Genomic DNA, 27,824 nt, shown 5'->3' on the forward strand with positions numbered 1-27,824 from the left:
TTAATGAGTATAGCCAAAGTTTAATTTCAGCGATGGGTGGGCAACACTTCAGTTTGATTTGTGTAGTTGTCATTTTTTTTCAAATTCATAATACTATTGGGTAATTAAAGTATATTCACAGAGATCCAGCTCCTGAATTTAGCATGCCAGTGCAAATGTTCCAAAGATACAATTGGCACAAGCAGTCTAAGATTAATCAAACTTTGAAAGTCACTAAAGATATTCTAGAAAAATCAACCAAACTTAAGCACTTCCCATTATTTTACCTTTATTTAGAAGAAAATAAAAATGTTCAAACATTTCTTTTAAATTTTAAAGTGAATTTTGCAGGGCTGTGTGCACTGCCTTTATTTAAATACTTCATTGACAAAAAATCAAAATGTATGACACTTTAGAATTACCTGTTAAATTTGGCCTTTAAAACAATGTATGTTACATATTATACTTGGACAAAAGAGAAAAATTTTTTTTGAAAAAGGACTATAGCTAAACATGAAATAATAACTATGAAAAAAAAATATATATATACAAAAGTGCTAATGATATTGCTATGCCATTTCTTCTAAAAAAGTCACCTAAGCATTAAAATATTGTGCACATCTATTTGGTTTATTCACCCGTTTCTATATAAAATTGCAGTATCTCACTATAAGGCTTACTGTGAAAGAGCCACTGCGCCTAACGTGCCCCGCAAGAGCAATGGAATATGGTCATCATGTATATACTTCACCTTAAAAGGAAAAAGAAGCAAGCTCCCCTTTATATTTCAGTCTAGGGCACACAGTGCAGCAGTAAAGTCCTATAACCAGAAATATTTCTGTTAATTAAGAGAGCAGTATTATTAGCAGGGTCAGGATCTTATCTTGACGTAGGTTGTTTGTATGTGTGTGGGTGTCTGCATACATACACATAAAGTACACTATATATACTTATTTATAGTGCACTATAAACAATGTTTATACTATATTTAATAAAAAGCTAATTTATGATAAATTGCTAAAATCAATTCTTGAAAAACCTAAGAAATGAACCGATTGCTAATTCTGATATCTTCTAATCTAACCCAGAAAGATATATTTAGGTCTCTTGGAAATCAATTTAAGAAATATGTGCAAATTGATTTGGGAAAGATTTGGGGAGTACTTCACTCCAAAGAACTTTAAACCGACAGATTTTTAAACTTACCTTAAATTTTAGAAAAAAATATCTCCCCCTAACAGCATAGTTTTTATTCTTATAATATATATCCAAATCTTTCAAAAAGAGTTTTAGAACCTTATACACTGCCTTAAATTTCCTACCAATGCTTCAAAGGGTCTTCACCAAACTTAATACAGTACAGACCATCGTTTAGGTTGCTTCAGTTTACCCTTTTGCAGCATGACCAAATAGCACTGGACACGACCCCCGTTTCCTACCAAGTCTATTTCACTCCAGCAAAGAAAACATTTGTTCCAAAATTACGTGCCTCATCTTAGGGTTGCAATGCTCCAGGTTTGGCCGCTCCAGCTCAGTTCCAGTAGCCTTGTTCTGGCTTTAGGCTCCCCTACTCTGGCTCTAGTGTTGCTCTAGAGCATCTGCTCCATTACCAGGCCACAACTCTGAAGCCATGGTGAAAAACTGTAAAGTTAGTAATCTTCTCACTGAACTTACTGGAAAATAAATATGCCGAGATAATTTATTCATTAAGTTAGGACTTCACATGACCATGACTTACAACTTCCTGCTGGCTTCCGCACTGACTTTGCTTGTGGGAAGCCGTTAGGAAAGGTCACAAATTGTGATCACATGACCACAGGAACACTGTGCCAGCCATAAGTACAAGGACCAGTCATAACTACCACTCATTCAGCACTGCCATAAGTTTGAACGGTAACCGAACAAGTGGTTGTTAAACAAGGACCACCTGTATATGCAGCCATAAATGAACCCTGAAAATAAGGAAAATATTACTGTTATGCACAGATATCTTTATGAGCCGGTGTTATGCTTATGCTGGACTGCATCAATCCCAATTTTAATATGCAAAAAGGTGTAAATGATTTATCAATAAAGACAGGAGTCATGAATATATTGTGAAGAATTAACATGCTTAAAGTTTTTTTAAAAATTACTGGAGTGCAAAAATGCAGGCTTTTTAAAAGACAAATTGAACAGCAGCATGACAACATAAACATCAAGATTTGAAATACACAATGCAAATCTTAAATGCATTTTAAATATTTATTTCTCAACTTTGGAAACAATTCATTTCTTAATTTTAGAACCAATTAAAATTGGGGATTAATTAAAATTTGCTACTTCCAAGGTACTACTTTATTTTTTAAAATTTTATAAGTATTGAAATATAGGACCCAGACTTATCTACAATATCCACAATGAGTTAGTGGCAGTGAAATTCACAATCAGAATTACAATTATAAAAATAAAATATAATTTTATAATTCAAAAATGAGAATGATTTTTTGTTTTGTTTTGTACATATATTAGGAGTAGATGGCTTGCAATTCTTCAACACAAAAAATTCTCACCATGCACAGTGCATATAACATGGGATTTGTTACATAACAGCATTAAAAAAAGATCCTAAGCAAATTATTTAAATATTTGGCTATTTTTATGTCCCAACATATAAAATATAATTTCAGAAGTATACATGATGGAAGAAAGATATAAAAAATCAGGGAATCTTCTAAGAGAAATTGACTTGGGGCTCAAGTTCTACACATGGAAGTCTGTGAAACGTACATGAGCTTCAATAAGTTCTCCAAGTACATTCATCACCAGGAAGAAATTCAGCTCCAACAGAATTACTAAATTTATATGCCCTGATCAGTTCCATACATCACAACTTCAACCAGCTTTACAGGCACTATTGATATTAGATTTATAAGGTTTAATCAAGGTTCTTAATATACATTTCTTCACCTCTGGATTTTGCAGTCCACCTATTATACATAAACCATATTACTGCAAGATCTATCTGCACTTGGAAGAAAGTATTTGGCCATTTGTAAGGAATTTATCCAGCAAGCAATTCACAAACTCTAAGGGTCACCAATTTTGTTTTCAAACCCAGAATCTCAGTTCAGAGACATCATTAACTTGGTGAGTTGTAGTACAGCCTAGCAGAAATTTGTAGACTGTATGTATGTATGCATGCATGCATGCGTGTGTATCTATGTGTATGAATGTGTGTGTGTGTATATGTATATATTTCATAGAGTGCTAAATAATGGCCCAAAGATACAGATCAATCCTATTACATCTTATTACCTTAGCCTTAATCTAAAGAACCTTATACCTAATTCCATACATCAAAAGAGTTTTCAAAATAATTCCCGAACTTCAGCAGATGGCAAGCATCTTTTGAAGCTAACAAAGTTTCAAAAACAAAGTTGTGATATGGCCTGTGATCTGCCATTCAAAGGAAAAAGAGAGTCAAGGCACACTGGGCACATCCAGGCCTAAATTAGGAATATGATCTAAGCCCTTCTCTCTAAATTCATGTGTCTTTATACAAAATCATGTAAACCTGTAACAGCAACAAAAAGACTTCAGCAAACCATGCTGCAGAAAAGGTTTTAGACAGAATGGATCAGTGAAGGTGCAGGTGTTACAGGTTTTAAACCAACACTGAACCATAATGAAAACAGACACTGAAGTCCTCTGAAAAGTAAACATTTAGATGCATAAATATTCCCTCATAATTAGATTTAATTACCGTAGTCTAAATTTTTGACAACTTAATCTAAACTAAAACAGCATTATTCAGCTTTTTTAAAGCCTTTGGCACCCATTATGGGAAGCAGCAGGAAGCTCTACTGACTTCTGCTTTCACTTTTACACTGCGTGGCAGTATCAACCAAAGGTCATTTCATCCATCTTCCCAGTAATATGCTCTTTCTGCTTCCTTTGTCACTGTGTCATGAAATGTACCTCTTGGCTTTTTGAAAATGACCTGCACAGACACGTGCCTCTCTTTATATAATTTCATCATAAATATGTGGTTTGTATAAACTCATTTCCTTAAAGCACTTTCCACAAACAATCCAGACTCCAATGTTTCTGAACAAATGAAAAGGGCACATACAAAAATAAATTTTAAAACCATTCTATCTCTGCAATGCCATTCAGCTACTCAGTATATTTAAGATGATATGTAGAGTACAGAAATTGAACATTTACTAGCCAATTTGCTTCATTCTCCTTTTTTTCAGGTGAGCAGTTAAGTACAGGAAGTACACCCATTATGCCTATTAAAACATTTCACAGTCATGTCAGAGCATGCTATAGTAGACAAGTTCATGACAGGATTTTTACGGAAAGACAGACTTGCACATTTACAAATACACAATTAGCTTTTAGAAAAGTGACACTTAACTGATTTAAACACACCAAACTACAGGTGACAGAAAATATTTAATAATGATCTATTATCTGACCTAAATTAGTAAAAAATGACTCTACTGAAAACTTCACTGTTCTTAAGTTCACTGTTAAACTTAAAATAGCATGGAAACAATCCATGTTATATCATACTTACATTCTTTTATAGAAAGAAGACCAATTGTGCAAATGTATGCTTCAGGCTTAGAACTCTGTCCTTATACTTAAGCATTGACTTGTTTAATCTTTTTAACTCAATGAATAAATGTTAGAACTGAGCCATACTTAGGCTGGTGCAGATATAATGCTAGCCAAACATTACTGATGGTTAAGATATGGAAACTGGCCATTGAATCATGTGTTCAATTCATTGCTCCTCCCCTCTCACACTTGGGAGTTGTCCATGCCTTTAGTAATGAATTAATGTCATACACATTGCTCAAAAGAATACTATCAACTGGTTTTTAACAAGGACATTATCTATAGTGGCAAAAAAGTTTGAATCCACCTTCATTTACTATGTCCCCCAAACAGTTTAGAATCATGCTTTCTATACTAGAATCACCTTTTGAAAAAAGATGTACTGGTAGAGTAGGAAAGGTTAAATGGTGAGAAAATAGGAACTCTGTCTTGATGGAAACCTAACTTTATGGATGGATTTAGAAGAGAAAAATCTAAGCAAGTGAGGTTAAAATGTTTCTCTTTGTCACTTTAATTGTGTGTGTGTGTGTGTGTGTGTGTGTGTATTAGGACAGGGCTATTTATTATTAATAATAACATCAAGATTTTTGCTAAGCAGATTAATAGTAACATCACAATTTTTGCAAAACATGAATGAAGTATCTCAACTATAGCGTCAATGTTTACATGGCTGCTATAAAAGCTGCCTCTAGCTGTCTCTCTATATGCACGCACTGCCACTTCACTTCATGGTTGTCCCGGTGGAACCACATGTACATACAACCACATTTTCCTGTCTCCTCAGATATATAGAATAAAAAAGCCATAAAATATAATTAGAGCATAATACATTGTTCCCTATTAGGCTATAATCCACTCATTTATCTCTTTACTTTTTTCTTTAGCACACCCCCTGCAAATAAGGATTTAGCCTATGATACTTCTCAATTTAGTTGTAGCCAAGATATTCACTATTCTTAAGCATTCAGAATTCAGAAACAACTTAACACAGGCTACCCCCTTTTTGAAATAAAGAAATAATAATTTAAAAATAAAGAAAAATCAAGGGTGGAGTTTTTTCAACATGGAAAGCAGAGATATTTGAGGGTGAATTAACCCATCTAATCTGAACTGGCCTCAAACTTTAAATTCCTCTGCATTCATACCATCTCACTAGAAACAATGGGCATTTCAACTCCAAACCCCACTTTAATTCTTCAAAATGAAAATATCCTATATGTGATGTTTGTATATCAATGCTTAAGAATAATAGTTTCCTCTTATGTTGAGAGTTGAGTATGTAAATGCCATTTTACATTTTATTTTCTACTACTGCTGTATTGCAGAGGCAGAGACCATTTTTTTACTATTCAGTGTTCCTATATATGAGTGAATGCCCATATTTACAAAATTAGTCCAAACACAAGATTATTTGCATAGTATTTCTGGAAGTACAATGCAAACTCTTAAGGAGTTACAGCATGTGACCTTAAATTATTTAACTTTATTTAGAGTTAAACAATTATTGTACAATTTCATAATTTCAAATTTGATAAAGTTCTTTTTAGTAGAACGTTCTTTTACAGGAACAGAAAGCAAAACACATATTGTCAGGCACTGTAAGACCCTAATAGCTGAAAAGATATGTGAGTGTGTCATCTCTACCTCCTCCAACCCCAACGTGAATGGGAAAGGCTGCAGAGAACTTCTGATCATACAGAGAACTGCAACTATTAATATATCCTCTAACCCCAAATAATTAGCTATGAATGATGATGCGGCATTTTACATTTGCTGATAGTAGAAAATGCTATGAAAACAAAGGAATTAGCATGAAGTACAAATAGCTGAGGGTATCATGCTACAAAGCCTGAATGCCTGTGTGTGTGTAGGTGCCTTTGAGTCAGTGTTGATTCCTGGTGACTTGATTCTTGGTGAGATTTTGGAAGTGGTTTGCCATTGCCTGCTTCTTAGGGCTGAGAGAGGGGGACTGGCCCAAGGTCACCCAGCTGGCTCTGTGTGCCTCAGGCAGGACTAGAACTCACAGACTCCCAGTTTCTAGCCTGATGCCTTAACCACTACACCAAACTGGCTCTCTCTTTGAAGATTAGCTTAAATTTAAACATTTTAACCCTAACTGGTTCTCTTTTTTCTTTTCTTTTCTTTTCTTTCCTTCTCTGTCTAGCAACCTCTTCCCACCACCTAATCTCTATCCAGTCTTCTCCCACCCTTTCTCTTTCTTTCCACTCCTAGTGCAGGCATCCCTTCATCTTATTCTATATTCATCTGGTTCTATTACATATTCTTTGTTGGCTTCTGCTGGAAAGAAGGAAGGGAACAAATACATCTGTGTACTTGAATGTTTCTGTACGTGATGGGGTGTTATATGTAAGTGTGAATGTTGGTATGGGGATCAATTAATGTTGTGAATGACATACCTAATTTTACAGGCAATAAGTTTTCATTAGTAGTTATTAATTCAATTAAAATACAAGTATTTCTTGTCAAGCTGCTACTCTCCTCCTCCCTTTGGTTAAATACAGCCTTACTGGGATCCAGATCCACAGTGAATTTCAAAAAGTTTAATCACCCCAGTATAGCATAAGAAAAATATAACCGTAGCTTTATGGCTGTTTGGCAGAAGGGGATGAATTCTAGAGCAAACCTATCTTTTCACAAGGAGATGGCATGTGCTAAATGTGACAGAACACTGGCAAAGGGGAAAACTTCGCTATTTTGGGACACACTATTACATTTCAAAACTGATAGCACTTATAGTGAGAAATGCTCCTCCAAAATTTCATATAGGTAAATTAAATGGGTTTTGTGGAAAAGGAGAGGGTATTTGCAGGATCTTATTTCAAAATAGTTGGTGGAATGCTGAACAACTTTATGAATTATGCTTTAGGGGTTATGGTTAAACTCCTTTCTTTGTTCCTTCCCTTCAGTCTCTTTGCTTCGCTTCCCATTTTAATTAGCAATCAGATATGTTTTTATTTAATTTTACTTATTAATATTCTTTTCTGAAGTGTCTTGACAGTGCAAATAATAGATTATGTGATTTATACATCATATAATCTACTGTGTATAGATTACATATGTCATATCTTATATGACAATCAGGATGCACTGTAACTTTTCAGTCCTAGCCCTTTCCTATACTGTAATCTCTCATGCTTCCCAGAAAAGTCACACGTAAGTATGACAATAATTGTGGTGAAAAAGCTGCAAGTAAAAAAAAGCAGATCACTGTACATGAGGAAAAATATTCTGAAAATACATTTTAGGATATCCATTGGGGGAAAAAAATCAAGTTTTTCTTTCCTAAACATATATATTTGGAATTAAGGTCTGTTGAAAACAAGTAAACAACTTTGATAAAAAAGCAATCCATTTACCAATCCATTCATTTAAGGATAAATCTGAACAGAACATGGATTTTTCTTTTAACTGCTAACATGTAATGTAAGCCATCACAGACATTTCATGTGATCTCATATCTGAGGGAGAATGTTTAAGGAAGGCAATTAATACGTACAGTTGCAACTACCAAGTGATAAAATTGCATGAGTATCTGAAATAGCCATAAGACCTGATGACAAATTCTAACGGGAGAAATCAGGAGTGTGGGGCCCATTCTGCAAGTGTGTTTTTGAAGCACCTATTGCTGAAGAACATTCTCACTAAAAATAGTGAATTTATGCTGCAATCCTTTATCACACTTATACTATTAAACTTAATAGGGCTTATTCCCAGTCATAAGATTGTGCTGCTAGTAAAGTGCTGGTGCCAGAGAAAGAAGGTGGCAATATACAATATAACTTTCCCAATCTCTTCTAAGAACTGCCCCTCCCCGAGTCTAGAAATCTGCAATATCTGTAATACCTGGCTTTGATTCACAACTTTATTCCATCTACCATAACTTCCCTAAAACACAGTGTTCATCTGCCAATCTACCTACACAGTCGCATAAATATTTTCTTGTTAAATAAACTTTGCTTATGCTCAGAGCTAGGAAGAAATTGAACCAGAGCAAACACACTCAAGACCGGGCTTTTGTAAAAACACACACACACACATTTACATATTCTGTATGTTACTTATATAACCACAGGTAGTCCTTGCTTAACAAGCATTCATTCAGCAACCATTTGAAATTATGATGGTGCTGAATGAATTGTAGTTACAACCGGTCTTCAAAATTATGGCTGTTGCAGCGCCTCTGTGGTCATGCGATTAAAATTTGGGTGCTTGGCAGCCCACAGGCATTTACAACCGCAGCATGCCTCATCAGCAGTGGGAGGAAGAAGATGGTGGAGGTCAGCTGTAGTGGTGGGGTAGGTGGCGGTGGTGGAATGCAAGGTGGACAAAAGGGCACAGATGGAGGGAGAAAGGCAGGTTGGGGGGAGTTGAAGCGGAGGCAAGTGTGGCAAGCAAGAGAAGTGTGAGATCCTCATCTAATGACTGCAACCAAGACTACAAGAACTGCTGTCACTAAGTGGTGGGGTCACATGATATTTTGCCTAATGACCACTTCTCTTAGTGACAGAAATTCCGGTCCCAATTAGGGTTGTTAAGCGAAGACTACCTGTAATCTTACTTGTGTGGTTTAGTTCTAAAAATAGTCCCTTTCACTTTTTTTAATGCATTTCAATTTTTTCTAGATGTGAATTTTTAAAAGTAATTATAAGCTATATAGTGGTCCCTTTAAAACACATCAAAAGCAACTATAGGTATATCTATTAAGAGCCTCAAAGTAAGCTCCAAAATGAGTTCACCATCAGATTCTCAATGGAAATACCAGGAAAAGGCAATGGAGACACAGTTTCTACAAGTGTTTAGAAACTGCTTAAAAATAGTTGCCAAAATTGCTATTTTAAAAACATATCCTAACTCAGACAAGCATTAAGACCTATCTTTATTTATCCCACCTACCCTTCAAAGAAAAGTGCTGGAAGAACACATTCAGAAAAACAATTACATTTAGATGTAAAAGGTGAAGCAAAAATTCACAAGTTTGCTTCTTCTATGAGAAGGAATATAATATTATTTGGTGGTGGAGAGAAAAAGGCCTCAAGAGAAGAGTGCTATACAGAAAAACAATTGTGTCTATATTATACAGTACTGAGTATACCAGCAAGATATATTAAGAATGGCTGTAATCAAATAGATCGGAAACAATATACATTCAACAAGATTTACAATGGTTTGCTTGCTTGCTTTCTCTCTCGCTCTCTTTTCTTTCTTTCTTTCTAAAATTTGTTCTATAAATGTGTTTAAAAAAAATCTGACAGAATGCCCATGAATTCATTTGATGTTATTTTAACTGCTCACCTGATATAGGTCAAAACACAATAGGTTATATTAATGCTTATATTTCATTTGCCTTGAGATACAAAGTTGCTTTCACTCTACAATATTAAGCAGACAGTTTTACTGCAACTGAGTAAAATCACAGGCATTATTTTAGAGGAACATGCAGAACATGAAGTTTTCTACTTGGCTCCATGAACTTACAAGCAATATAGGCCCAACAGAAGCAAATATTCTTTGCTAATCTTAATCTTCAAAGCTGATCACCGACATCCTTCAAGTGTTCCTGTCAAAGCATCAAGGCTGCTGTCTGTGTCTGAAGCCAATGTTTGTTCTGTTGACATGGATGAAATGTCGTTGACTGATGATGACTGAGAAGGGCTGGTATTGCTATTCACTGCTGCATCTGTGCTAAGTAAACCAAGCATAAGAAAATCTGAGGCAAGACATGGTTGAAAGTATAGGTGTTTTATGTGGCATAAAGGCATGTGCATTTAAAAACATACATGAAAATACAATGCCAATTAAAAGATTTTCCCATCTAAGGTAGTCTCTAAGGTAGCAAAACTGGGCAGAATGTAGGGAAGATACATGGTCAACATAGAAACAAATGTACTTTTATTAAATAATATTTTGTGAAAGTTTAAAAAATGGATTTTAAAACAAGTTCACTTACAGTACTGTGCAAATGTTTTAGGCAGGTGTGAAAAAAATGCTGTAAAGCAAGAATGCTTTCAAAAATATATATTGTAATTGTTTATGTTTATCAATTTACAAAATGCAAAGTGAACAAACAGAAGAAAAATCTAAATCAAATCAATATTTGGTGTGACTACCCTTTGGCTTCAAACCAGCATCAATTCTTACACTTGTACACTTGCACAAAGTCAGGGATCTTATAGGATTAGAGTCAGATGTATGATTAACCAATTATACCAAGCAGGTGCTAATGATCATCAATTTCATATGTAGGTTGAAACACAGTCATTAACTGAAACAGCTGTGTAGGAGGCTTAAAACTGGGCGAGGAACAGCCAAACTCTGCTACTAAGGTGAGGTTGTGGAAGAGAGTTTCATGTCATAGGTCCTACTCTATGGGAAGACAGAGCACAGCAACAAGACAGAAGGTAGTTATAATGCATCAGTAAGGTCTCTCCCAAGCAAAACTTTCAAAGCAGACTGGGGTTTCAAGATGTGCTGTTCAAACTCTTTTGAAGAAGCACAAAGAAATGGGCAACACTGAGCAAGTAGACGCAGTGGTCGGCCAAGGAAACTTAATGCAGCAGATGGAAGACACATCATGCTTACTTCCCTTTGACATCGGAAGATGTCCAGCAGTGCCATCAGCACAGAACTGGCAGAAACCAGTGGGACCCAGGTACACCCATCTACTGTCCAGAGGAGTCTGGGCAGAAGTGGTCTTCATGGAAGAATTGTGGCCAAAAAGCCATACCTCCCACGTGGAAACAAGGCTAAGCGACTCAACTATGCACGAAAACATAGGAACTGGAGTGCAGAAAAATGGTAGCAGGTGCTCTGGACTGATGAGTGCAAATTTGAAATATTTGGCTGTAGCAGGAGGTAGTTTGTTCGCTGAATGGCTGGAGAGCGGTATAATAATTAGTGTCTGCAGGCAACAGTGAAGCATGGTGGAGGTTCCTTGAAAGTTTGGGGCTGCATTTCTGCAAATGGAGTTGGAGATTTGGTCAGGATCAGTGGTGTCCTCAATGCTGAGAAATACAGGCAGATACTTATGATGGGGATCAGTGTAGACATCATGTTGTGGTGCTCTGTGAGCGTTGCAAAATAACTAATCCACAGTCTGTCTGTAGAAAACTGTACACAGACTTTTACTGTACAATCTATACAGAACTTATAATACACCAACCACAACTCCAACCACCAGCCACACCATAACCCATGGTGCACCTTACTATATACTGTGATTTGTGTTGTGTCATGTAGCCACACCCTTCAGGTGTGAGCTGTGAGTGAGTTGATTGCATACACAGCTTAGCTGTGCTCTGTCATATGGCAAATTTCTCCTCCAAGGTAACACCCTGACAACTTATCCATCATGCCATACCATCAGGGAGGCGTGTGAGTGGCCCCAAATTTATTCTGCAGCAGGACGATGACCCCAAACATACACCAATATCATTAAGAACTATCTTCAGCATCAAGAAGAACAAGGAGTCCTGGAAGTGATGGTTTGGCCCCCACAGAGCCCTGATCTCAACATCATCGAGTCTGTCTGGGATTACATGAAGAGACAGAAGGATTTGAGGCAGCCCACATCCACAGGAGATCTGTGGTTAATTCTCCAAGATGTTTGGAACAACCTACCTGCTAAGTTCCATCAAATACTGTGTGCAAGTGTACCTAGAAGAATTGATGCTGTTTTGAAGGCATAGGGTGGTCACACCAAATATTGATTTGGGTTTTTCTTCTGTTTGCTCACTTTGCATTTTGTAAATTGATAAACATAAACAATTACAATATATATTTTTGAAAGCATTCTTACTTTACAGCATTTTTTCACACCTGCCTAAAACTTTTGCACAGTACTGTATTTCTGCAAATTATCCATATCCTGTCAAAATTAGCCTTTACTGCCCCTGCAGTAAGATTCCTAATACTATCTTCCTAACAAGAGGCGGTATTCACAGATTTGGACTCTGAGCCTCACTCAGACATGTCCTTCCACCTGCATCTTCTCAAACCCTCTCTCCTCATTTCCTCTATATAATCTAGGATATATATATATATAATCTAGGAGGAGGGTGCCATCCTCCGATTAACAGTTTCACCTCATCCAATCCCTGCATATACATTACTTATTTATAGTAAATAAAACTAGTGATGTGAATGATGTGTGGAAAGAACAGATTTCAGTTCTATAAGAGTAATAACATTACTCTACAAGGAATGTAGTCAAATGTCTAGTTTCACATTAAAAGCCTCCATTTTCTATACTTAATTTTCACAAGTGAAACAAAGAGCTGTAATTATCTACAATGTTGCAAGAAAATCACGTTAGCATCATGAATAGATAATACTTTTTGTAATGCTGTGATTTACTCAGGACAAGAAATACCTTGGACACTCATAGACTTTGTGTTTCCAAAACTGATGGGAACAACTATTTTAATTTGTCCCTGAATGCTAGGTGGAACGTGACACCCATAACACCTATTACTAGCCAATAATTTTAATTCAATCTTGAGACTATGAACTAAGAACTCCTGGGTAAAGAATCTGGCCTAATTTTTAGACTTTCCTGCTCCTTTCTCACTCTTTGGATTTTTATGCTATTCTGCTTGATGAAGAATTCAAACCACACACACTCTGGGAGCAATTTGGTAAGGCCTACAAAAAGGTAATTTTAATTTTTCTCTCATGGGCCAACAAGGCTATCACTGCTTTTAATTTGTATAGGCAATCATTCTTACATATCAGGTTTGTGCATGAGAAAACATGCTTATATTAATTTCAGGATTTTGGCAAATAATTTTTTTTATGTGATACATAAATTAGTGATACATAATTTACCATCAAACCTATCAGTCAACCATTGCATTCATTCTCTGCCAGTCCCAGGCTCATTCATGTCATCAATATCCATGGCATGATGCTAGATAAATGCTAGAAGGACTAACAGATTGCTGCCTTGCAGAGACCTCTGACTCAGTAATTGATAGTATCTTTATAAAATTTACATTTTTAGTATCAGAAATGTAGAACATCCTTGCAATCTTCCCCATTGTATTCCTTGAAGTGCAAATCAGGCAGTGTTTTTATTCATCTGTGTCATATAGTTAAGAGACATTCCAGTGGTAAATAGAGAGTAAATTGTTACTCCCCCATTAAGAGCAATGAGCCTGCCCCCTGAGAGGAAAATATTTCTGTATAACCCAGGATTCCCAGTCACCAAACATGCACCAATTGTTTCAAAAGAGAAATAATGTATCTCTCTATCCATATAAAAGTCTTCAACTCTTTACAGACTCTTTTTCATAGTCAAAAAGCTGTTGCTAGTTGCCCATACACTTTATATCTTGTTTCTAGTCATCTGTGTATATTATCCACTGCAAAAATATATGATATAACTTATTTGGTACATGACCTTTGTTAGCAACTATGAATAAAATAATCTACTATACAGAAAATGTCTAAAAGGAAAAAAATAATCTATTACATCAATGACTAACCTGAAGGCTGTTCTTTTACCAAACCATTCTTATTTCTTTCTTCCCAATCCATTACTTCCTTATATATTAACTCTGCATATAAAGAGGAGGATGAATATGGAGGTAAGACACAATAATACAACTGTTGCTTTCACTGCCTTTCACAATCTTGAAAAGTTTAAAATAGTCTAGGACAACATCTTCATTGTTCTAATGACAAAATACCATAATTATATATATATTTTATATATATATATATATATATATATATATATATATATATATAAAATAGTTAATAGAGGCTAAATGATGACTTGCTTTTTTACATATATAAAAAGAAATGCAATACTAAGGCTGAAGATCTGCATCCACTTATCCAGGAGTTAGCCCCACTAAAGTTCATGAGGCTTATTTTAAATAACCCCCTAAGAAAATGTGACAGTACATAATAAAGTAGGTACTTTTAATTCTGCTGAGGATACTTTTCAATATTTTCAAGAGAAAAACTGACACAATAAAATCAGAGTCAGTCTTGCTTGGAAAGGTCATTAAAGTCCTAAATTTTATTGCTGATAAGAATGTTTTTATTGTTCATGATGAGCATAACTTATGACATTTAAATTACAACAACCCAATCTTAAGTATAACATGAAAATATCAATATCGGTCTAACAGAATATAGATTGTTTAGTAGGTGTGGACACTATGATTTACACAGGCATGCAAAAGAATGTATTAATTTTATATCTATTCCAGTTACTTATGGGACATCCTATAAAATGTTTTACCAAAACTGCTTAATATATTTTCAGTTTTACTTACCTTTCCATTCTTCAATGGCATGTTCTCTTTCTTCTAATTGTGCATCATAGATTTGGGGGGGTGGCTACAAGCAAAAAAACAATCCTACTTCATCTATTTTTTTGATAAACAACTGCAAATATTAGAGCTAAGGATGAAACCATTGCTTATGGACCTGGGAATAATATTTTGGTGCACTCTCCAGCAGAGCAGCAGCAGCAACTGACTTAGATGACCTTTTCAAGGGTGAAATGCAGGAGTTAGCTATTCTTATTGGCCTTTCCATTCTTAAAATTTTTTAGTGAATTTTAAATTCTTAGTATTAATGCTATCTTCAGATTATTTATCTTCTGCTTAAATGTTATAAAAATTATAGTAAAATGTTAAATTCACAAAAAAGAAACAAACTACTCCAGGCAATTTTTGTTACTGAGTGCTATATACATAAAAATAATAAAGACTTTAAGATACACTTACTGCTTCTGCTTCAGCTGGATCATACCAAACTGTTATATATGGATGCCGCAAAGCTTCATCTACTGAAATTCGTTTGTCTGGATCTACTACTAGCATTTTTGATAGTAAATCTCGAGCTTGACTTGCTAGAGAAAAGAAAAAAAATGTTCCTAGTAACTAAAATCTTAATGTATAAAGATAAGATACGCTATACACACAGACACCTTCAATTTCTTAAATTAGAGATAACAGCAAGAATATGTATCAACTAGAATAAGTGATATAAAAAGGTTCTAATACTTTTATTCAACAGTTAAACTATCATTCAAATTGCTGAATTTCAAAGTTCGATCCTGTAGTTTGAAACCTGAATTTTCATGCATTAACTTACTTCACTGGAACCTCAGGGTGATTCAATTGGAAAAATGAAACAAAACAAGAAATCAACAATCTCCATTACAAAGCCAAATTAGCATGGTAGTTTCTAGCTTGTAACCTGAAGAATACACATTTTAACAAAAACGAGAATATAACAAAACAAAACACTTAGTTCTTTATTGAAACATATACACATAAACTTACTTTTTAGTTTATCACGATCAGACTCTGATGGAAATATCCAGTCTGGGAACAGTTCTTCAAATTTGATACCTGGATATTTCGGCCGGTTTTCTACATAATTCCGTACAGTTGGCTGTAGTTTTTTCATGAAGTCTGCTGACGGTGTACCTAACTGTTCAATAACTTTATTCCACTGATCAATATCTTCAAAAATTTCATTTAGGAAAATAAAATGTTTTTTGCCCAACTTCATATTGTACGAAAGTGGAACTTCGAAACAACTGGGTGCTATTTTAAACAATATCTTTATTTCACAAAACAGGTTCTCACAGAAATTGTGAGAACAAAAGAAAATCTCAACACCATTAATCTGGGTGAACAAAGTTCTCAGATTGACTATGGATAATGCTGCCAAAATTCATACGATATATGAACCAGGTTTGTTCTTAGCTCCTGCTTCACTCTCAACCCATGTTATTCAGTACTATTTCCTGATACCTGGAACTCTGAAAGAAGAGCTGGAGGCCCAGTCTAGGGCACGGAAATCAAGTTCTGACAGTCTTATTATTTACAGTTACCTGACAATACAATCCAAGACATTTTTTTCAGAAATAAACCTTACTGCATTCAGTGGTGCATAGTCCTTGGTAGGTATGTTTATGACTACAACTGAAGCAGACTGGAAAATCATTCTACCTAAAGTAAGAGGAACTGAAATCATAAGTAAGAACAGTTAAGATTCTACAGTCTACAATATATTTAAAAACACCTGAAAATCAAAGTTAAAGAAAATCAGATTATTTATACACTCTGTCAACTTTCAAATACATTTACAAATATTTCTAACCTAACTGCATTTATTCACAGAATACAGCATAATGCTTTGAATGACTGAAGGGGGTTAATTATTTATAATGACCGCCCTGTAACAAGTTCTCTGTTAAATCCTTATGTGAAAGATAACTCTCTAATTCACAGTAACAGAACCTTTCTGCTGTGAAGAAGTTGGAACCTAAATGTATCTTTTGTATCTGGAAGTTTACCATCTTTGGTTCTCGATGGGGTGGCACTACCCCAGAACCAGTGCATAATCTGGGGGCCCTCCTTGACTCAAGACTCCTGCTCAAAGAACAGGTGGCAGTCGTGGCCAGGAGAGTCTTTGCTCAACTATGTGTTGTGTGCCAGTTACGCCCTTTCCTGGATCAGGAGGCCCTCCAGTCACTCACTAGTCATCTCCCGTATTGACTATTGCAATGCAATACAAGGGGCTACCCTTGAAGAGTATCCAGAAGCTACAGCAGGTTCAAAGTGCAGCTGCACAGGCAATTTTGGGTGCCCTAAAATTTGGTTTTATTGTATTTTATACTATTTTTATTATATTTTAATTAATATTCATTTGTTGTTTTTATTGTAAACTGCCCAGTCACTTCCTCATGAGATGGGTGGTGTCCAAATTTGATAGATAGATAGATAGATAGATAGATAGATAGACAGACAGACAGACAGACAGACCGACCGACCGACCGACCGATCGATCCTGTGCTAACTATGGGCACTTATGAAGTTGCAGACACCTCCCTTGGCACCCATCACTCTCCCTGTACTACTTTTAAAAATGATTTTAATTTAAACAAAATTAAATATAAGGTATAAAAAAAGGAAAAGCTCCCAATATTTTTTTTTTCTTTCTAAAAAGTGGATGTTTTGGGACTGGCCTTGCCTACTATGAAAGCCATTATGTGTGAGTGTCCAGAGTCTGTTCCACAATTCCAAATGTATCCACCTACCCTAAAGGTTTGCCTACTCTATTATATAGCCTCTTCATTAAGTGGCACAACCCAACTGACAAGGAGAGCAAAATGGCTTTCATGCATAGTTTCTTTTCACTGTTTTGGAGAAAACATATTGAGATATATATTTTCCAAAAGGAAGAGAAAAGTAGTAAGAGAATGCAGACAGGTACATGAAAACTACAATATGCTGTGTCTTTTTTTTTAAAAGAGAGATATTGCAGCTTTCAGTACATTTGTACAATTAGCTTTACTGATGCTGCTGATTATTCTGATATTTGTATTTCATCAAGATGGTATATACGGTCCATCCATCTTCCCTTAAGTTCTCATAGAGATAGATATAGATATACATACATACATTATGTCATGCCCCCAGGTATAAGGTTTTACATAACTTCCGATTTCTCTGTTTTTCTCTAAAAAATTCTCTATTTTCATACTTTATATACCCTGTGCAGTGTTTTCAGTCACACCGGCCACCAGGAGGCAGTATGTGACTAGTTTCATCCTTACTGGGAAATGTCACACAGGCAGATCTTATTCTATGGAGTTCAAACCCTCTACTGGGATCTGAACTCACTGCCCATTGCACTTTAAATGACTATATACGAAGCATTAGCTTTAGAAGCTATTCAGGTCCTGGAGCTCATCAGTGTTGCAGGAAGGGATATACAGAATTTGTCAGAATGCTATATATGATTCACCTGTCCTGAAGTTCTTAATGTACTATCTATAGAATAAGATCTGCCTACATACATCTGAAAATTCCCAATAAGAATGAAACCGGTTACATATTGCCTCCTGGGGCTTAATATATTTCATATACTGTACATTTTAGCTGCCTCTAGCTGCCCTAACCATGTGACAATTTGAGTAAGTGTGAGATTGTCAGCTGAATTAACACATTTTACAGAAGATTCAGAACTAGGGTTCCTTCTTTGACACATGTGGAAAGGATAGGGGAAAAAAGGAAAGAAATTTAAAATAGCTAGAAAATGCTTTGGCAGTTAAGTTGTTGACCATTAAAACGCTGTGAAACATGCTGGGAAAGTAAAATAAGATCCAAAAATACTTTCTATGTTTCTTCCGGGGCCTCATGAAATCTTGAATTTTTTGTTGCCATGTCACATTTTTGCCCAAAACTCATTCACTGTTTACAATATAAGATTTCAGCCAGATTGAGTCCAGGTTAAAAATGATTATATCATTTTCTAGAAATACTATTAGGATTCAATAGATCCAGCAAAAAATAAAAAACACATTTAGACAGCAGGACATATTTGTTAGGCAAAAGCAATTAACCAAACAATTGTTATGCAACAGTTTTCATTGGTTCATTAGGAAGCCCTGCAAGAAAAAGCAAAACAGAATCTAGAATGCCTTGGTGAAACACTGAGTCCATAGTAATTACTGAAAGTCTATTCTAGTAGCCTAATTAACTTATCTCCACAAGAGAAATAAGAAACTGTTCTCTCAAGATTGCATTATGAAACTTTTAATTCCAACATTAAAATAAAACTAACTTGGAACAGAGTTATATCTCCCAAAATCCAACAGGTTTCTGAAGTGTTCTCCACTTAAAATTATATTTTCTTCTCCTTTTTAAAAGTAATACAGAATCTGTTTTCTTCCCTAATCAATTACATTCAGATGGAGTTTCAGTATTTAGTACTATAAAATATCAAAACAATCAGATGCTAAATTGTGCAGATAAATAGTTTCTGATCTGTATAGGTAAATGTATTTTACTAAAGAATGCCACCAATCTAGAGCAAAAAGAATGTTTGTGTGTACATAATCATATATAGAAATAAAATTATTTAAAATATTAATACAATAATTCTTCATTTTCTTGGCTCTACTCACTTATTTTAGGGTATGCAACAATGATCAATATGGTCATAGATACTCACCACTGATATAATTATATCAGATCCTATTTATATTTTGCAAAACATATACCATATTTGCCACTAAGCCAAACCACCCCCCCACCATAAGATTAAGCAGTAGTACAGAACTACACTATTTCATACATCTGACTTCACAAGATTCCCAGCTTTAGTCTCTTTTTTCTTTCTTTAAGCTGCAAGGAATCAATAGGACAGGTAAGGAAATCACTATATCAACCCAACATAATTCTGTCCTTTTTTCCAACACTGAATACTTAGAAAACACAGTATATTGAAGAAGCATGGCTGCAGAGCAAGACATATAAAGAAACAAAACAAAAAACAAACAAAAAAAACATAATACAACAGGCTCACACTATAAAGATAAGAATTTCCAACATAAATTTGGGAGCGAATTGTTACATATTCCAAAAGTAACTCTAGTTTTTAAAAAAAAACCTGTGTCTATTCATGCTGGAGATATGAAGCTACCAACATCATTTTTTTGAGCTTTTATATTCTGCCCTTTGATGTGACAAATCTCATGGCTTGCTATCTAGGAATTCAAATTCAAATTCAAATACTTCTGAAGAAGATCAGATTAAGGAACTAATAGCCATGTTAAAGATAAATTTCAGATTCCACCAGGTGATAGGAAAGGGAAAGAACACAATTTTGGAGCTACTCTTCTGAATTTAGGGGGTGAGAACTGTAGCAATATGCTTCCCAGAGCAATATGCTTTCCCCCCAAATATAACAAAGGAAAAAAAATGTCATATCTTTTTTAATGACCTCACTGTATCATTAGGTTTGCAGCCCTCCAGAAGGTTAAGTTATAGCCTCCACCCTCAGATGTTACCCACTCCTGGCCTAAAACATTAACATGTGAAGACCACTGTTTTCTCATCTGTTCCTGCTTAATCATAAATAAAAGTAACACTTCTGAAGAAATTGCAATTGCTTCTGTAATTAACATTCAATTCAACACAACTATTAATCAGTAATAAAAGGTAATGAATAACGACATGGGTGCTAGATTGGTGGGACTCTCATAAGTAAGATATATTTATTGGAAAGAGTTTTGCTAAGCATGAAAGACACATATATGAAAACAGCAAATATGAAAATCAGCATTAACATGCAATTCACAGGAGACACAGCATTCATGAAGAATTGTGTTAGGTTGGTCATAAGGCTTTAGAGAATAAAAGAATACACAGGGGAGAAATTCAAAAAAATGAAAATCAAACTTCCTCTTGTGTTATTAGGTTAACACATGATCAACCATTAAAATACCTAAAATTAAGCATTCGTAATCATATTTTTCTAACCTTCATGCCTTCTCTAGATATATAACAGGATAAGAACTGACAAGACAAAACCATAGTTGAGTCCATTTTCATTGTGCAGAGAAATGAAAAAAGCAAACAGTTTAAATTTTAAGCAATAGTTTGCAGAATTTTCAGTTAAATAAATTTGTAGCATTATTAAGACCGCAAAAATCTGAAATTCCTGTAACGAACAATTAATGTTCAAAAAGTAAATGCGATCAATATGAGAATAAAAGTTTAGCTGTTTTGTTAATATGACAAATTTCACAAATTTAATCCATACAAGAAAAAACTGTTCCACTGAGTATATGGGATTAGCATATTTTACACCCATAAATCAAATAACTTGTTGGTAAATGTAAATTAGGATTCAAAGAATATTAGGGAAGGATACGATCAGTGCCTTGGAATATCACACAACCTTTCACCAATTCTCCCATGATGCAACCAACTGACCAGATATCAACTGAAAGTAAAAGTGAAATGATAAAATTATGAAGTGTCATGAACTAAAGCAGAAAACAAAAAATATTTTTACATTTAAAACACAACAATGCATAAAACAAAACAGCTAACATGTTTTTGAACAATATGGACAGGAATAATGATCTAATTACAAATTTAAAATACCAGAAAACCATCATTAAAAGCAAATATCATACTACTACAGCATGCATATCCATTCTTTTATTTACACACACACACACACACACACACACACACACCAGTCTTACTTTGAATAATTTGCATTTGAACTCCCTGAAAGAGCTGCAAAGGATACAATCTCTTCCAGGAAACAGGACCTTATGGAGGACCATTTCTGCCATTATGCACCCAACAGACCAGATATCCACTATTAAATGTTAAGTGTAATGGGGATAAAAATTAAACATTTTTTAAAAAACTCTATACATATATTTTCGTACAATAATTGCACCCTGAAGGAGTCACTGACAATAATTCAAATGTACCATATATACTCATGGATAAGCCAAGAATTTTAAGTGCCAAAATACACCCCAAAATTGGGTTTGGCTTACCCATGGATGGGATTATCCGCAAGTATATATGGTAATACTTTTTTAAAGTACCCGTATATCCTGTATACATTTGCGGATAAGCCCAACGACAGATAAGCTGACTCTCGAATTTTTACCCAAAGTATCATGAAAAATGCACCACCTGTGGATAAGCCAGTTGAGAAAATTAAAACAGACAAAAATGTCACGGGTTGGCTTATCCATAGGTGGCACATTTTTCATCGTATTTTGGTTAAAAATTCAAGGGTTGGCTTATCTGTGGATGGGCTTATACACAAGTATATACAGTAAAAAATTATCATAGACTGTGTTTCATAGTTTTCTAAAACTATAATCCAAACAGTACTTATGTCCATTGAAATTCATGGGACCAAGTTGGTAATTATTAACATTTCTCTGATTTCAATGAGTTGATCCATCTAGTTTTCTTTGCATTGAGCCTATTTCTATACAGATCAGTGTAATTTCCTTCATAATTGTCTATCTGGTTTTTTAAACAAATTTATTTATTTATTTGTCAATTTATATGCTGCCTCAAGCAAGAGTGACTCTAGGTGGCTTAGACATAAGTAACAGCTAAAAACTAAAAAAGTCACTGTTGTGAGATTGGTGGCTTTATAAATTGTATGCATAAATATACAAACAAAGGCAAGACAAGAAGAAAACAGAAAAGAATACATGGTACACACTGGGGAGGATAAGAACTCAAACATATCACCCACCAAAAGTTATCACTAGAGAACAGTGCAAAGGTCCTCCTGGTCAGGACACATTCAGCAGGATCTGAAAGTCCAGGAGAACCCTCAGGTTACATACCAGTTCTACCTGAGACAGTGTCACACCATCAAGAAATAAGACAGTAAATCACGGTGACTTGGTCCTTGAAACCAAAGGTACTTAGTTTGCCAGGTTAGCTTGTTCCTTAGCTTGTTCCTCTCCATCCAGATCCTTAAAGCCCTCAGGCACCAAGACAGGATCTTCAAAATATCACTTATCTGCTTTGGGCATACTGCCTAAAGCATACCTGATGATATCTGACCCCATGCCAGCAAATGACCTCACCCAACAGCCTCATGCAGATACTGAATAAAACTGGGGACAGCATCAAGCCCTGTGGGACCCTACAAAGCAAGGGTCTTGGGCTGGATTTCTTCCCAACTACCAACACTGACAGGACTTAGGTCTGAAGGAAAGAAAAAAACCATTTCAAAACAGCAACCCCACTCCCATCCCCCAGAGACCGTGATTGATGATACTGAATACGACAAGCAGGACTAAGAGAATCACACCAACCCTATCCTGATTCCACTAGAGGTTATCCACAAACATGATCAATGTTATCTCAATGCTGTACCCAGATCTAAACCCTGACTGAAAAGGATTCAGATACAGTGGTACCTCGGGATACGAACGCCTCTACTAACAAACTTTTCGGGTTACGACCAGCTCTGGCTGCAAAAATTTACCTCGATGTGTGAACTCCGCCTCGGGGTACAGTCATTTTTCCGCCCTGACACGTGGTCCGTGGCCATTTTTCTGCCCCTGACACATGGTCCGTGGCCATTTTTCCACCCCTGACACGTGGTCCGTGGCCATTTTCCTGCCGCACCGCCCGGCCCTTTTCCCACTGCGCAGCGCCCGGCCGTTTTCCTGCCCCTGACGCGTGATCCGCGGATGCCAGAACGGATTAACGGTAATTACATTGAACCTTATGGGAAAATTTGCTTCGGGGTGCGACCAAATTCGGAGGGTGGAGCGGATTAACCGGATTTACATTGAACCCTATGGGGAAAATTGCGTTGGGTTACGACCAACTCGGGATACGCCCAGAGTCACGGAACGGATTAAGTTCGTATCCCGAGGTACCACTGTAATCTGCTTCCTCCAGGACCCTCTGGAATTGTTAAACCACTACCTTTTCCACAACCTTTCCCAAAAAGGGATGGTTGGAAACCAGTTGAAAATTATTCAACATTCCAGCAGACCACTGCCTCCTTTAAGACAGATGGGACAATCCCATCACTCAAGGACAACCCAGTGGTTGCTCACCTCCCAGGAGCCTTTATCCAACCAGGAGGGACATGGATTTAATACACAGATGGAAGCACTAACATTCCCAAGGACTTCACCCATTTCCTTGAGATACACAGGCTCAAACTCCTCCTAGATAAAAGGGCAATATCCCTCGCAAGTCAACTCTCTAGGACTCCCTGCCAGAATCCAATTCTAAATAAATCTGAGCAATAAATCTTCCTATTCTGTGGCTCCTATGAGAGATCAGGTTATCTTAAAAATATTTACATTTTGCCACCCTTATCACCACTGTGTGGACTTTAGCGTGGGCTCATTACAAGTGTTTGCTTGAATTCATCCTTCATCATTCTCCAGCAGCACTCTAGGCATCTCTTCTGATGCTTCATTTTCCAGAGCACTTTAGAAAACCAAGGAACCCATTAGGCTATGTGTTTCCGAATTTATTTTCTGGTAGAACCTGTACCCCAGTCTAAAAATAACCTTACATGGAAAAAAATATCACAGATTATTGGTTTTATCATTAAAATTTCAACTACCATTTAGCAATTCAGGAAATCACATCTATCATTACCTTTCATTCTGTACTCATGAAGATATTGCAGAAAGTAGCCTTTGTCAATTGTCATGTATATGATAATCAAGGATGGGAGTTCCACTTCTACTATAAGCAATAGTAGAGTAGGTACTTCCCAGAAAGTGCTCAGGACTGAGGTTGCATAAGGGAGCAGCTGGGACAAGTGTGAAACTGGTGACTGGCCAAAACGTTATCTCCTGCTTCTAAAACTACCACCTATGCTAGGTCAAAGTATGTTAGGTCCTCTTTGGTCCCAGGGGCTACTTAGCATCAATGCTGAGTTCCATCACTTGCCCCATCTCCATCTACAAAAGAAAGGCTCCCTCTCTGAACAAACCTAGCCATACTGACTCAGGTAATTACCTCACAGTGCAAGAAAACTGCATAGTTACAGTCTGAAAGGGTTGGCTGCAGTAGGCTTACAATAAGACAGTGAAAAAACAGAGAAATCTAACCATTGATCAAGTACTCTAAATATGTCATTTCCATCCTGCAACTTACCATTCTCCTTGTATCCCATGCCAAGAATAACCTCTGGTGCTCTATAATATCGTGTTACTACGTATGGGGTCATCATGAAATTAGTACATGCTGTTCTTGCAAGTCCAAAGTCAAGGATTTTGAGAGTACAATCTGATTTTACTACTATATTGCTGGGTTTTAAATCCTAGAGAAAAAATACATTCAATTAAATGCTGAAAAAAATAGCATAATCCTTAAAAGTCAGTGCTGGTTATAACATTATTCCAAATTACTGGTCTGACATGCATAAAAAGCAAAACCTTTTGATCAGTTAAGCACACTGAATAGCTGCTGAAAAATGTCATTGATGCTTCCCAGCTGATTGAGAATTCTAGTGAACACTGCCCTCAATTACTGTTATTCAGAAAGTTATTTGGAACTGAAACTTACTTTACTTTAAACTTACTTTATGTTTAAAAAAGAAACAAGGATGAGGAAGCTAAAACCTGAAGAAGGTGTAACATATGAACTTTGAGAAGTGAAACTGAATTAAAAAAGTGAAAATGGAGCTTTGTCCTCGGGATATAAGTTTTAGATGAGAAAGGATTGTTATGGTTTTTTTGTGAAGACTGGACTGTGGAGAATACTTTGGATGAGATAGTGGAGATTAAGAAAGGAAAATCAGAGGTCACACAGTGAACAAAGAAGTGGCTGGGAGAGCACAGCTGAAGAGTCTGACTGACTAAAGCAACTGATGGATCATGAAAGCATGGTGATCAGGCGTGGGGATGGCACAGGTTGTGCCCAGCAGTTTTGTGCCACACAGGTAAAGAGGTAGCAGAAACAGGGTCAGGCACTTCAGAATGAATTCTGCTAGCTGTCTGATCCCTGTGGCTAGGTGCATCCTTCAGAGCTACCATCTGGTCAACTGTGGTGATCTTCCGAAGATGAGGCCGTGGAAATAAAGCTGTTCCCAGAATCACTTCATGGAGAAGATGTTCCACAATTTAAGAACTGGCAGTGGGAGAAATGTGGACAATGCATAAGTAGATGGTTCCAGAGGCTTGGTGGTTTAAAGATGTTGATGATACACATGCACACAGAAAAGACAAAAGAGTTTTGTATGGAGACTGGGAAAGAGTTGGAAATGTGGAACTGGTGGAGAAGGAGGTGTGGCACCTGTCACTGGGTGAGAAGTGGAGAGGAGAATGGAATGGTTTCTATGAGGTGAGAAGTCAGAGGTTGTAGAGATTGTGTACGGGTCCATAGATGAGGATTCATGGTGGCTGCCAAGTGACTAGTAATAAGAGTTACTAACAGCCACTTTAAGGAGGAGATGTGTGTTTATGGAGGATGAGGACTGGAGAATGTATATACTAAGAAGCCCTTCAAGTGTGGGCAAGGGCTGGTGGAAGAAGGTAGAGAGGAAGAAGAGGGTAAGGATCATGGTAGTAATAGAGTTATGTGTGTGTCAAGGAGCAGGCTGCACTCAAGGAAGGGGGATTGAAAATTTGAGACCAATCACTTCTTCTGTCCTCAACTCAAGAGCAGTTTTTGAGAGCTTTGGTTTCCACCTGCTGCTGCTAAATGCCAGGTCTGCCCAATTTTTTCTCAACCATGTTTTGATCATGGATGAGAGGGCAGACCTAGCCTGTCTTACTGCAATCTAGATGAGTCAGTGGGGTGTTCCCTTCTCAGAAAAGAGCCCATCTGGGTTTCAGGGCTTCCTATGGCATGAGGAGTGGCAATTGTCTTTCAGTAGCTCTATATGCAACCAAAGGCATTGTTTTACAAATACACAAACATGAGGGCTTGTTTCTGAGATTGGACTTGAGGGACAAGCTTGGACTGTTGCTGCTGTACCATTCTATCTGCTGCACAGCTGGACCTCAGAGCCAAAGGCAGAGGTCAGAGGGACATGGCATCTCCCAGATTATGAAGGTTCCAACTCATGTCAGAGACACCTTGTTAGATCTTCCTTTTGTCTTAAAGAACACATGATGTGACTTGAAGATGAGGGATGTTAATAACTATCCCTTATCATAGTCATAGCACACTCTGATTTCTATGGAGCTGAGTAGTGCCACCAACTTCCTCAGATAGAATGAAGCCATTTCACTGGTGTGCCTAAGCAGTACAATGGACCAATATGGTTTCCAAAAGATGCTTGGGGAATTCCCTGAAGTGCTGGTGGTCAGTTCTATTGAGACGTTTTATACGACTGTACCTTAGTGCCCTATCCCTGTGTGTCAATCCAGGGGTGCTCTTTGGCAAATTGAGGACAGCAGAGGAGATGCCTAGAGTGACACTGGAGAAAAATGAAGTATAAATATGTCTGAACACATGTAAATGTTCAGGTCTGAGCCTACATCATGGTGGTAAGAATGGTGAATGCCAATACTTCTCTCTATGCTTATTGTATACATGGATTGCCATTCAGCAGCCCTATTAAGGCTGAGTTGGGCCTTTTTAGGGAAAGAAAGGGCAGAATATTAATTATTATGCCTCTGGATGAATTTGTTAGGCTTTTCTCAGAACTGGATGTTGGCTGGGCAAATATTCCGGAGATTATAGAGGTGATATCTTGGGAGATTACTTGGGAAAGGTTAATCCCAAATAATTGGACAGGGTTCTCTGCAACACCAGCTCTGCCACTCATGGATTGGATCTGTCTTTCCTAGTTGATGAAAGCCTCCAGGGACATAACAGGAGGCTGGATAAAAATGATAATTAATGGATCTTTGGGACATAGCGTGGTGCTGCTTGCCTAGAAGGAGGAAACAGTACATCTCTCCTCAAGAAGTAAAT

General features: G+C 36.6%; 1 protein-coding gene across 7 annotated transcripts in view; it reads right to left on the reverse strand.

The window, feature by feature from the left end:
- Positions 1-6,458: 6,458 nt before the first annotated feature.
- Positions 6,459-27,824, reverse strand: part of MAPK9 (mitogen-activated protein kinase 9) — a 47,107-nt gene continuing 25,741 nt past the window's right edge. For 6 of the 7 annotated variants that reach the window (XM_088133811.1, XM_088133814.1, XM_025175121.2 and 3 more), the window contains 7 exons: positions 25,056-25,221; positions 21,301-21,372; positions 15,912-16,094; positions 15,351-15,475; positions 14,895-14,958; positions 14,094-14,165; positions 6,459-10,288 (listed from right to left, as the gene is read on the reverse strand). In XM_088133811.1, coding sequence (XP_087989937.1) covers positions 10,146-10,288; positions 14,094-14,165; positions 14,895-14,958; positions 15,351-15,475; positions 15,912-16,094; positions 21,301-21,372; positions 25,056-25,221 — 825 coding nt within the window. In that variant the 3' untranslated portion in view covers positions 6,459-10,145. Of the gene's footprint in view, positions 10,294-14,093; positions 14,166-14,894; positions 14,959-15,350; positions 15,476-15,911; positions 16,095-21,300; positions 21,373-25,055; positions 25,222-27,824 lie in introns of all 7 variants that reach the window. The other variant, XM_088133816.1, reaches the window with a different exon arrangement.

Source organism: Python bivittatus, unplaced genomic scaffold (genome assembly GCF_059951505.1).
Source record: "Python bivittatus isolate LINGU-HERP-01145 unplaced genomic scaffold, Pbiv_v1 ctg000080_np1212, whole genome shotgun sequence".
In the NCBI taxonomy this organism is placed as follows: domain Eukaryota; kingdom Metazoa; phylum Chordata; class Lepidosauria; order Squamata; family Pythonidae; genus Python; species Python bivittatus.